The sequence below is a fragment of the Bubalus bubalis genome, chromosome 18 (assembly GCF_019923935.1).
Source record: "Bubalus bubalis isolate 160015118507 breed Murrah chromosome 18, NDDB_SH_1, whole genome shotgun sequence".
Taxonomy (NCBI): Eukaryota; Metazoa; Chordata; class Mammalia; order Artiodactyla; family Bovidae; genus Bubalus; species Bubalus bubalis.
In genome coordinates, this window is record NC_059174.1 from 16,371,835 (window position 1) to 16,383,973 (window position 12,139).

General features: G+C 38.6%; 1 protein-coding gene across 1 annotated transcript in view; it reads left to right on the forward strand.

Moving 5' to 3' along the window:
- Positions 1-12,139, forward strand: part of LONP2 (lon peptidase 2, peroxisomal) — an 85,039-nt gene that overhangs the window by 50,501 nt on the left and 22,399 nt on the right. Inside the window, exon 11 of the mRNA XM_006043878.4 lies at positions 1,179-1,312. Coding sequence (XP_006043940.4) covers positions 1,179-1,312 — 134 coding nt within the window. The remainder of the gene's footprint in view (positions 1-1,178; positions 1,313-12,139) is intronic.

Genomic DNA, 12,139 nt, shown 5'->3' on the forward strand with positions numbered 1-12,139 from the left:
GCCAGTTATTGTTCTAAACACCTAAAAAAAAATCTCGTTGATGATGTCCTTATTATTTTTGGCAAGCTCCAGTTCATTCTGAACTTCCTGATCCCATGTCTGCTTGTTCACGCCATCCTTCTGAAAGCATCCTCAGGCCTTTCTCTTGTATCTTTTGTCCAGACCTTTTAGTCTGAGCTCATCAAATAGCTGTCTAGGAAGCTACGCTGGGTTTTTGTTTTTACATGTTGGTTTATTTTTAAGGTGCCTCCCTATTTTCTTTCTTACTGAAATTACATGCATGTGTATAATATGGACTTTATTCCTGTATCCTTCTATTCCTTTGATTGAAATAAACTTTTTACTTTATAGAGTGTTTAGCCAAGAATTTTGTCTTTTCTCAGAACTTAAAAAATCTGCCTTCCCAGAGTCTTGACTGTGTGTTTGGCTGCCTAATGAGATGCAGTTTTTCAGATAAAACTGCATTCTCTAGCTGATGTTGTATGTTCAAACTCACCCAAAGCTGGGTGCCAAAATTGATTGTACTGTATAAAGGATTATGAAGTGGCTTATGGAATTTGAGTCCAACATGGAAGTTTTTTAAGACAGCTCTGCTTAACCACATCTAGAACCTTTTCCACTGAATCACACTGCTTGCATCATTAGCATATTTCTTTCTTTAGAAGGTCTCTACAATGAAAATACACCGAATGGGGTAATTAGCACAGTTTCAGGTAAAGACTCCATTCTCTGTCTCAAATTATTTTTTGCTTTAGTTAGGAAAAAAATCTATTTTTCTGATTCTTTCAGCAGTATTTCATATGTAATAAATTTGTCAGAATTTTCTTAAATCAACAAATTGTAAGAAAGCTTTTATACATATCAAAGAGTAAATGATATTTTATGTGCCGCAAAATTTACTTTGGTGCTGTAAATTGAAGAGCCAATAATTCATTTTTAAGTATAGGGTAATAGTTCAAGATACTCTATATAAAAGGAAAAGTTGTAGCTGGAATTACTTCTAAATATTTTAAGAAATAAGAATAGTGAGGAATTTTTAAAGATGAAGCTGTTAATACTCAAGAAACTGTAATAAACTTTTAAATGTACGCTTCCTTTGGTATAGTTGTTAATTGCATTAATTCTGCTTTTACAGGTGATGTTTAGCCAAAATTAAAATATTTTTCCTTTGATGACAGGTACACCAGAGAGGCAGGGGTCCGCTCGTTGGACAGGAAGCTGGGGGCCATTTGCCGAGCTGTTGCTGTGAAGGTGGCTGAGGGGCAGCACAGAGAAGCCAAGTTGGACCGTCCTGACATGGCTGAGGGAGAAGGTTGGTGACCTTGATCTGGCGCCCGCAGGCTTGGTGGCTGGAAGTGAATGGAAACAAAGCTGGATGTGGAGGGATGGCGTGGGGTGGTCCTTGGAGCGATGGCACGTACTCCTCCGCTGGTAAAGGCATCAGTGTGTAAGTTAAACCTAATGGTTGCTGTATCAAGAGGATTCTTTTCTACAAAGAATGCAGAGTTTTGGCAGGAATAATAACTTAGTATTAATGCCTTAGGGATATATTTCTCGAGCTTGTAATGATGGCACACTTTATGTTTGGCTTCTGGTGTTCACTTGTTTCTTTCTGATCCAGATTGTTAAGTCTTTCAGTATTTACAGCATAGAAAGTTCCTATAGCAGTTAAGAAAAAAAAATCTTAGTTGTCCAAATACTGCAAGGGCAGATATTTATTCTCTGGAATGGCTTCATGTGTAATCATTTGTTTTTCTCACACATTTTCTTTGATAGGTACACAATTAAGATATAATTTAAATTATTTTTTGTTAGAAAAATAATTGTGGAGGTGATGACAAGGAAAAAAAGGGAAGCGGTCTATTCCTCGAATTAATGAAATATGGATATTTAAGTTAAAATGTTTTAACTTCTTACCACAGACCGTGCTGCTGCATGATTGCCAAAATTTGCTTTAACAAACATGACTCGAATAGAGAATCTCTTTATTCTTTCATAGTAAAGAGATTTATTAGATGTCCTACCATTTCCATAGCTCTTTCTAGACAGAAGTTTGATGAATATGGCTGAAGAACCATAATTTGTGATAAGCTCAGTGGAATAGAGTTAGTAAAGCATCATTCCTGCTTTTCCTTCTATTGCTAAACACAGTGCCTTTAACAGCAATATCATCCAAAGAGTTGTTCATTTGCTAAGTTGTGTCTGACTCTGTGACCCCATGAACTGCAGCACGCCAGACTTCCCTGTCCTTCACTGTCTCCTGGAGTTTTCTCAAACTCATGTCCATTGAGTAGGTGATGCCATCCAACAAGTAGACTTTCCCAAATCCTCCTCTTCCTCATATGTGCTTCATCCCAGCTTGCACTGTGCCTAGAACCTTGCTGGTTCATTTCTCCCAAAAGTAAAGCTGCCACCTTTTGTTGGTAAGGGATAGTGCCCTTGTTATGTAGAGTAGGAATAGGGATCTTAACCTGTAATTGTTTCTTGTTGTTGTTTAGTTACTAAGTCGTGTCCGACTCTCTTGTGCTGCCATGAACTGTAGCCTGCCAGGCTCCTCTGCTCATGAGATTTCCCAGGCAACAATGCTGGAGCAGGGATACATCTCCTTCTCCAGGGATTCTTCCCAACCCAGGGATTGAACCCGAATCTGCACTGCAGGCAGTCTTTCTCACTAAGACCACTGAGCCACCTGGGAAATCAGTTATTTCTTACACAGTTTTAAAAATGTTTTGTCTTTAGTCCCACATCTCACCCATATTTTCAGGGATACCTCAAATTCCTGAGCCTTTGTAGGATTTTGTGGATAACCACCCCGCGCCCCCACCTACCTCCTTCACAGACATTGAAGTTTCTACTTTTTCTAGCCTGCCAGATGTTTATTACTTCTTGCCCATCTACTTGCTGTTACCCAAAATGTTGTCAGCATCTCTTGTCTTTTTTCTTTTTGTGGGTTTATCCTTTTTTTTTTTATCCCTTACTTGTCATTTTAATAGGATTTGATTGGGGGGAGTTTAAAGATAAACACATGTTCAGAAGATTCTCAGAAATCTGAATTTTTGAAAAGTACTCTAGGTGATTGATAGCCTGTCAAGAATGGCATCACTGGCAGCCGACAGTGACAGTGGAGAGCTGAGATAGTTTTCTCTTTTTTCCCTTCCTGAATATAACGCCTAAATCCTCCTGAGTTTCCCTTTCTAATTCTTAGAACATTCTCTTTTGCTGTGGCCTCCAGCACCTGAGCCTATGTCCTTTTATTCTTGTTTGTGATATAATAGAAAGGCAGAGAGTTAAGTGAGTTTATCTACTTAACACAATTGGAAAATTGTGTTTAGGATTTTGATGGTTTCTTTTGGAACTTATAATAATAAATTCAGAAGTATATTAATTTTTTTAATTTATTTTTAATTGGAGGATACTTGCTTTACATGTTGTGTTGGTTTCTCCTGTACAACAATGGGGACTTGATGTTTAAAGAAGCTTTTCATAGTTACACAATGCTTATTATATCTATTAGCATATTTCTAATAATGTCTGTGATCATATTAGCTTTTTAAAAATAACCTAGAAATATTCAAGAACTTATTCAAACTGCTTGTGAACCATGTGAGAACATACAGTGTTTCATGGTAACATTTGTTTGTTTTTTGTTTTTTTTTAATCAGTGATTCACAGACAGAACAAATCCTAAATGATACATAGTTAAGTAAATCTGGGTTAAGATACTACCAAGGACACCCATAGTGTGCAAGTGAAAGTTGCTCAGTCGTGTCCAATTGAATAATTAGGATAAGGACTTTCTCTTGAGACGACGATTTTGATTGTATTTCTTATTAGGAGATACGAGACTCCAAGCTGGGTCTTACGTTGTGACTCTCCTCCAGATTTTAGTAAAATAATTATAAGATATTCTAAATTGATGTTTATGACCTTAACCAAGCCAAAAGAAAATTTTCTGTCAAAAAAAATCTCTTTCAGGTTTTCATGTCAGGTTTTCAAGTTCAAATGGAGCTAGCTTAGTAACTGAAAGTTTCTCATTAAGAAATTGAATTATTTAAAATTAGAGTATAAAATTGTTTTATATAAAATTAGAGTATAAAGTTGTTTTAGAAATTTCGAGTAATTCAGTGAGGGAGTTATTTTTAATGTTAAAAATATTGCTGGTGTTAGAGTTACTGCCAGGAAGAAAAGTAATTTCAGGCCACAAGCTTTAAAAACAGGCAGAAACCTCCAGCATATCGAACAAACTTTCTGGAGTAGGCCCAGAAATACTGGTCTGTGAACAGTTGTCTTTGTATTTGTGAGGTCTTAACTGGCAGTTAAACAGAACAAATAATAGAATTTAAAAGGCAAGTGAGATTCCAAATTGATTTGTATTAGTGGAGGAATATTTATGATGTCGGTCACTTACCTATAAAGTATGGGAATTATTTCACGAGAGCAGCACTGCCTGTGTTTTTTGGTATGTTACTAGTGTATTCTAAATTGCCCTTTTCCTTTCTGCGATATTAGTTGGATCGAAAGATAAAAGTTTGTGGTTACAGTTTTATTCTACTTTTGCCTGCCTTTTAGCCTAGGACACAGATATCCCATGTATTCAGTTTTGCAGTTTGGAGGTTTCTCTGTAAAGGTCCATTTGTTAGCTTAGGTCTATTTGTTGAAATACTCTTTTACCATATATGTTCATTTAATACCTATAAGATTTTCTTCCTCAAAAATTATCTCCAGCTAAGGATTCAAGTTATAACCAATGCTTATGAAGTTTCTCAGAATATGGAGCATTCTAAATTTTTTTTGGAAAGTGTGGTATTTATTGGAGAAGCGACATTAAACTTAATGTGCCTCAAGATGTTAGTTTCTTAACTATTCTCAGAGAAGTCATCTGAAAAATTGATTAGATGAAAAAAAAGACAGATGAAATGAACAGATTTAACAGGAGGTGTGTTAGATGTTGTTATGGATAAACTTTAAAATGTCACTTCAGGCAGTATGTATGTGGTTATGTTATGGAGATCTCAGATAAACACATAAAGGAAAAATGAATTAAACTAGCTGACTTACGGTAAGTAGATGGGTACTTTGGGCCTGGGATGAAATTTCCAGTGTTGGCATCATACTTGGTTTCAAGAATGACTATATCTCAGTTGGTCTTGATGCCTAGTAGTGTAAATCCTCCAGCTTTGTTTTTCTTCAAGATTGCTTTGGCTATTGTATGTAGGTTCATCAAATATCTGTATTAATTTTAGAATCAGCTTGGTGACTCTGTACCAGTAAATCACTAAATAAATGACACCTTTTTTTAAAATTTATTTATTTTAATTGGAGGCTAAATAACACCTTCTGATATTTTGATTGTGATTGCATCTATAAATCAGTTTGGGGAGAATTGATAATTTGATATAGCAAGTCTTCTAATTCATGATTAGCTTCATTTATTTAAGTCTTAATAAATGTTTTTAAGTGTTTTAATAGTTGTAGTGGTGAGCTTTTGCATATTTTTTCTTTAGATATATTCCTAGTTAATTGATCTTGTTTGTATGTGTTATGTGTGTATATTATTGTAGATAATATTTTTAATTTTCTAATTCTTATGGTTACTCTATGAGAATACTATATTGACTTGTATCCAGCAGACTTGCCAAATTGAAACACTGATTTTTTTTAATTTTCACTCAGTCGTGTCCGACTCTTTGCAACCCCATGGACTGTAGCCCACCAGACTCTTCTGTCCATGGGGATTCTCCAGGCAAAGATGCTAGAGTGGGTTGCCATGCCCTCCTCCAGGGGACCATCCCAACTCAGGGATCTAACCCAGGTATCCCGCAATACAGGCAGATTCTTTACCGTCTGAGCCACCAGGGAAGCCCTACATATACCATCAGCTATCACAAATGCAAATAATGTCCGTTTTTACTTTTTCTTTTCTGATCATTATAGCTTTTATTTCAGTTCTTTCCTAGTGAACTAGTAGGGACCTCTAGGAGAACGTTGAAAAGAAATGGTGGTGCTAGACAAAGGGATCAGGAGAAAAAGCCTGTGAAGAATTGCCAGTCTCTTTAGCTTTTGTTTTGTACATTTGGGCCACTTGATTGATGGCTGTAAAATCTCAGTTGAGTAGGATTCTCAGTAAGCTGTCTAATTTGACTCTTGATTGAATTTGTAAGTCCCTTCACAAAATTCCCCAGTAAAGACTAAGCCTTGCCTTTTTAACTGTTAACAGACACATCTTTATAACCTTAGCCATCTACTTCCCAGTCCATAGGAAAACAGAAGCTGTAGTTTGGAAAAAGGGTTAAGTGGTTGGGTGGTATGAGTCAGAAGCAATAGGATTTAATGTCAGTGAAAACATGCCTATCCCCTCATGATAGATGCCCTGGGCCCCTTGCTGACCACAAAACATCGGGTTGGCTAGACCGTAGATCTCTACGACAGTTTTCTCTAGTTCAGTCTGGATCGCAGTTTGACTGAGTTGCATTTCAACATGTATTGGTTCTCTGATTCGTTTGCCATATGTAGGACAGTGAAATCAATGGAATATAGTGGAAGCAGGCAGATAACAATATCCTTAATTTTTGATATCCTTTCTAGGCGACTTCACATTTAAAAATGCGTCAAAATAAAATATTCAAAGTTTATGGCACTGTTTTCTGCCTTCTTTAGTTTTAATTCTCCTAGGTGTCTGCACTCTCGGCCGTTGGCAGGAGTGTGCTGGCTGAGGGAGAGGGGTCCTCCTGCCTGCAGCAGCGGGTCTGCTCTGTGCCAGGGCAGGCGGGGGCGGGAGGAGATGCCGGGGAAGAGCGTCATTCCGACGGGCCTTCCTCGCCGCACATCCCACTCATCTGCTAGGGTGGCTTTTCCCTTAGCCTTTCTTGGGTCCTTTCCTCCGAAGGAATCCTCTTCTGTCGAGCTGCTTTCAGCTCTTTGTTGTGGCTTCCTGGCATTGACTTCTCAAGCCCTCAGCATACTTCACAGTGGTTATTTTAAGCGTGGCTCCTTTGTAACCAAAACAGGAAGCTGTTCCTGCAGGAGAAACAAGTCTCCCTTTGATTCTTTTTCAGCTCTTTTTCCCCAACTACTTGTCATCTCCAAATCTGAAGCATATCCATTCTCTTGTCTAATGTCATTGGTTTCTTTTATTTATGAAAACACTGCTGCTGCTGCTGCTGCTGCTAAGTCGCTTCAGTCGTGTGTCCGACTCTGTGCGACCCCAGAGACGGCAGCCCACCAGGCTCCCCCATACCCGGGATTCTCCAGGCAAGAACACTGGAGTGGGTTGCCATTTCCTTCTCCAATGCATGAAAGCGAAAAGTGAAAGTGAAGTCGCTCAGTCGTGTCAGACTCTAGCGACCCCATGGACTGCAGCCCACCAGGCTCCTCCGTCCATGGGATTTTCTAGGCAAAAGTACTGGAGTGGGGTGCCATTGCCTTCTCCGTATGAAAACACTATGTATAATAATGTCTTCAGGAAGTAACTTCTGAGCTTTGTGTAACTTTTCGCTAAGTTCTTTTGTCTTTGACTTCTTGGAACAGTCTTCTGTCCAAATGGGATCTGTCCCTTTATCTTTTGGATTTTTACATTGTTCAGTGCTGTGTGACAGATTCCTCCAAAACTTGGTAAGGCAAAAGTTGTACTTAGTGCCCCAGAAGTTAGCAAACATTTGTCATCTCACTGTGTCTGTGGGTCTGGCACACAGGAGCAGTTTAGCTGGGCAGTTCTGGCTTGAGACCTCTTGTGAGGTTCTCATCAAGCTGTAGCCAGCGGAGGTTCAGCTCAAGGCGGATGTGCCTCCAGGCTCGCTAACGTGGCTGTGAGCTGAAAAGGGTTCCAGACCCGAGTCCAGTGCATGTGTGGGTGCTTTCCCGCGCTGACAGTTCGGGGACACCAACTGGGTCCACGAATTCAACTCAGTTCTGACACTACCCACCCGGAGACAGCGTTCTGTTCCACAGACAAAGGGCTCAGCCTCACTAGACTGCCCTTCACTCAGAGACAAGTCACAAGCCCAGGTTATTACCTGGACTTCTGACCAACTGGCTCAAACTGGAGGTTGCCACGGCCTCCTCCTCCGCCTTCATTAATTTGCTGGAACGGCTCACCAAACTCAGGAGACCCCTTTGACCCAGTAGATTACCGGTTTACTATGAAAGGATATTAAAGAGTATGAATCAACTACATAGGCCAGGGCCAGAACAAAGGAGCCTCTGTCCTCACGGAGCCTGGGGTCCAACAGACGGGCACAGGGAAGCTCTCCAAAGATGGACCAAAGAGCTCTGCTTTGGGGTTTTATGGAGGCTTCATTGCTTAGTTGTGATTAACTAGATCATTGGCCAGTGGTGACTTCTTCAACCTCAGGCCCTGCCCCTCTCCCCAGAAATCAGGGAGTGGGAAAGAAAGTTCCAGCCCTCGTACTCCTGGAAGTCACCTCATTCACATAACGAAAGATACCTTTATCACTGTCAATACTTAGGATATTCTAAAGGCCTTGGGGGTTGTGAGCCACAGTGGTGGTCAGATCAAGATGAGAAATACTTCTTAAAATCACAACATCGCGTAACAACCTGGGTTCCTTGCTGACTGATGGCCAGGTGTGCAGCTTCTCGCCACGTTGGCCTCTCGCTAGGCTTAGGACATGGCTGCTGGCGTCCGTTAGTGAGAGAATTGTGCTAGGGAAGAAATGGAGAGCTCGCAACAGAAGCTGCAGGCTTTTGTAATCCTCACTCTGCCACGCTCTGTGGGTCACACCTGCCAATCCTCGTAGAGATGGCACTCCACGGGGTAGGGCCACTGGGGACCGTCTTGAGAGCTGGCTCGCACAGACTTTTTTTTTTAACTTATTTTAAAGAAAGTTATTATACATTTCATTTCTGATAATACAACCCCCCCCATTCCTGAAGATTAAAATAGTTTGTTTAGAGTTTTAAAGAAAACCTTTGGTTTGGGTTGTTAATAGAGAGTGGAAATTGCTGTGCGGCAAAAACAGATAAGCACAATTGGGTAGGCCTTGAGGGGAGAAAAGCTTAATGAGACCCACAAGCAAATGAATGATTCTTTAGTAACAACTGAAACAACCTTTATTTAGCCAGCTTTTAATGAGGATGGATTTTATTGATACTGTTCTTGTTTGTTTTGTTTTAGCACATAAAAACTTTGCTAGCTGTTTTTAATGAAGTGAGGGTAATTGAGGCGTTTCTTATTACTTGGTTCCAGTTACATATGAAAATCCTCAAACATTTTAACCTAAATCCCGTATCTTCCTTTCTGGCTAGTGTTAGAACAAAAAAGAGAGAGTAATTTGTGTGCTTGCCTCTGAACCCAAAACCACAGACCAGATGCTTGAGCTGTTTATTTTAGATTGTTACAATAATACTCAGAAGTCCGATTTTCAGTTTCTGAAAAAATGCCTCCATCTGATGTTAAGAGGTCTTTGAACAGAGTGTGAGAGGCCACAGTTTTGGTGTTGCTATGGGGGCTGAATTTAAATTGGTCTACATTTTCCTAATTTTTAAACGGCACAGCTTTGAGAATTTCTGCTCATCCTTACAGAATTTACTGTCTTAAAAGGCTGTAGCAGTTCAATAGTCATTACAGTCTAAGACACTTTATTATCAGAAGGGTTTTTCTAAGCCAGCATTAAGTTTGTACTGTTGAGTATCCATCCATCAAACTAGAGCTGGTTTCTTATTAAAGACCCAGGGTGCACAGATAGGGCCAAGAAGTTTTGGTTCACTTTTGCATTTTTAGTAAAGTCTTTCTTCATCTGTTCATGCTTATCTTTCCTTCGACTGTATTAGTGACTCAGGACAAATAAAGTTTTCTAATAGTCAAAGAAACAGCTAAGGTTAACTGTTAAGGAATATGGATTTAAGAGAGAGTTTCAGTCCCAGGGCACCTGCCTGGCTTGCTGGTGGTTCTGAAGTCTTGGGAGTTTGTAGGGTTCTATTACAGCTAATTGGATTTTGCAAACCAAGATCCAATTAAATTTAGAGATTAAGACTTTCTATGCTAAATCCTTGACATTTGTAGGGATATTAGGCAGTATGTTGTGTCCAGACATCCAAAACCAAGTGGTGTTCTAATGTTGAGATGAAAATGTCATGTTGGAATGTACTCCCGTATCATGAAGATACTCTATATTCTGTTCTGATGCTTATGCTGATTCACTGATTGTTCCCTCTTCAGTACTGGCCTGGTTTAAGAGAGATTTGTTCGACTATGTAGACTGTCAGGAAGCTGGAATAAAGGAAAAACCCTAGTTACATATGATAAGAGACAAATAAATGTTTGCTATTTAAACTGTATTTGGAAACAGGAAAATCAGATATTGACAACGAATTAAAAAGTCATTGTTCCACTTAATGAATCATGTAGAAAGTTGCAGTGGCTTTTGGGTGGCATTGACATATATTATCAAAACCAGCCTTAAGTTACAAGGTAGTAAAATAATACCTACTTTAAAAAAAGCTACAGACGGTCTCCGCTTCTTAACTGCTAATCCAAGTAGTTCCCCAAGACTATTTTTTGAATCTCTGACACAGGAAATGAGATCTATTAATGCCCAAAAAAAAAAAAAAAAATAAAAAAATCCCTGGGAGACAGGATACAAGCTCTCTTGTCTGGTACAAAGTTAGGGTCGTATATTTTGGACCATTGTATAGCACTGATTTATTCAGTGAGTCAACTAACAGTCACTGAACACTTACGATATGCTAGGTTCTAGATTGGATTCTGGGCAGGAAATGAAAGAGAATTTGTAACAGGTAGTCCATTGGGGGAGGTAGATATAAACAAATAATATTTAGATGTGGGATAAATGCTGGTTTTTAAAGTGCTGTAGAGGCATTGAATTGATCATTGAAAGCTTCATTTGATTTATTATAAATATCGTAGCTTTTAAAATTTGGTTTTAGTAAATTGAGACAAAATAGTCATTTATTTACATCTCAAAATTCATTGAAATAGATGGGGGGAAAAGTTTTCCAGATACCTTTTTTGATGTTCTTTATTTTCATGAATAGATGAGAGATGGTTCACAATCATAATGTCCATCTTTATCTCAACAGTTATTATATAGAAATGTTTAGTAGATCCCCCAAATAATGAAGAAAGTATTGGCAGAAAGGGCTTGAAAGAGTTTATTGCTAGCATGAAGGTTTTTCTGGGCATTTGATCCACAGATTTCTCTATTATGACTAGTTCCTTTTTTTTAAAAAAAAAAAGAAAGAAAAACAGATTGAAAATATGCAGGCACAAATGCCTTGGCAGCCAGGGTCAGTAACTTGAATCTCAGTTGCATTCAGCACACTTCCTCTGGCTGGGAAAATGGTTTTCTGGAAAAGATTAACCTGAAACTGACAGACAAATTATATAGTTGAAGATATTCAGGTTTTTCTGGATTGTTTTTAGGAGTTTTGTTCTCCTTTCTGCCTTCCTAAGAGAAGGCTCTTAGATGCTTTTATCTGTGGTCAGTTCAGCTTTGAGGCACAGACTTCTACTGTCTTGTAAGAAATAACAAAGTCACTTATAATCTCAGCATCACATCTCAATTTTTAAAGTAGACTACTCAGGGTTTTAAATTTTTTTTTTTTTGGTTTTGTAACTACAGCCATACAAATCTTTTCCTTTATAGCTAAATGGGGTCTGGATCCATGTTTACATTCCCATGTATGCTAAGGAGTTGAGATGTAAACAGTATTCCCATTCATTGGTCCATGCATGACCTCTCTGCCAACTTCCTGTTAATACACCTAGTAGCACACATCCTACACTCTGCACACGAATACAGTTGAGCCAGTCTGTAAGTTTCATTTTGCCTCTGCTTCAGGATTCAGGAGCCCAGTGTGATTGGATTCAACTTTCAAGAAAAAAATGTAATCATTCAGTAATAATTTTATTACAGTGTAAATTTTCATTTATTAAAAATCTTTATATTTACTTGACAAAGTCAGCATTAAAAATCTGGTAATTTCTTGGCAAATCAAGTAGTGATGAAGTGTTTTGGTGACTTGTCATTTGTCCACACATGTTACTAAGATTTAAGAATGCAATAGGCAGTCACTGTGCCTAACACCTAAAACTAATACAACATTGTAAATCAACTGTACTCCAATAACATTTTCAAAAAAAGAATGCAGTAGGAAAATT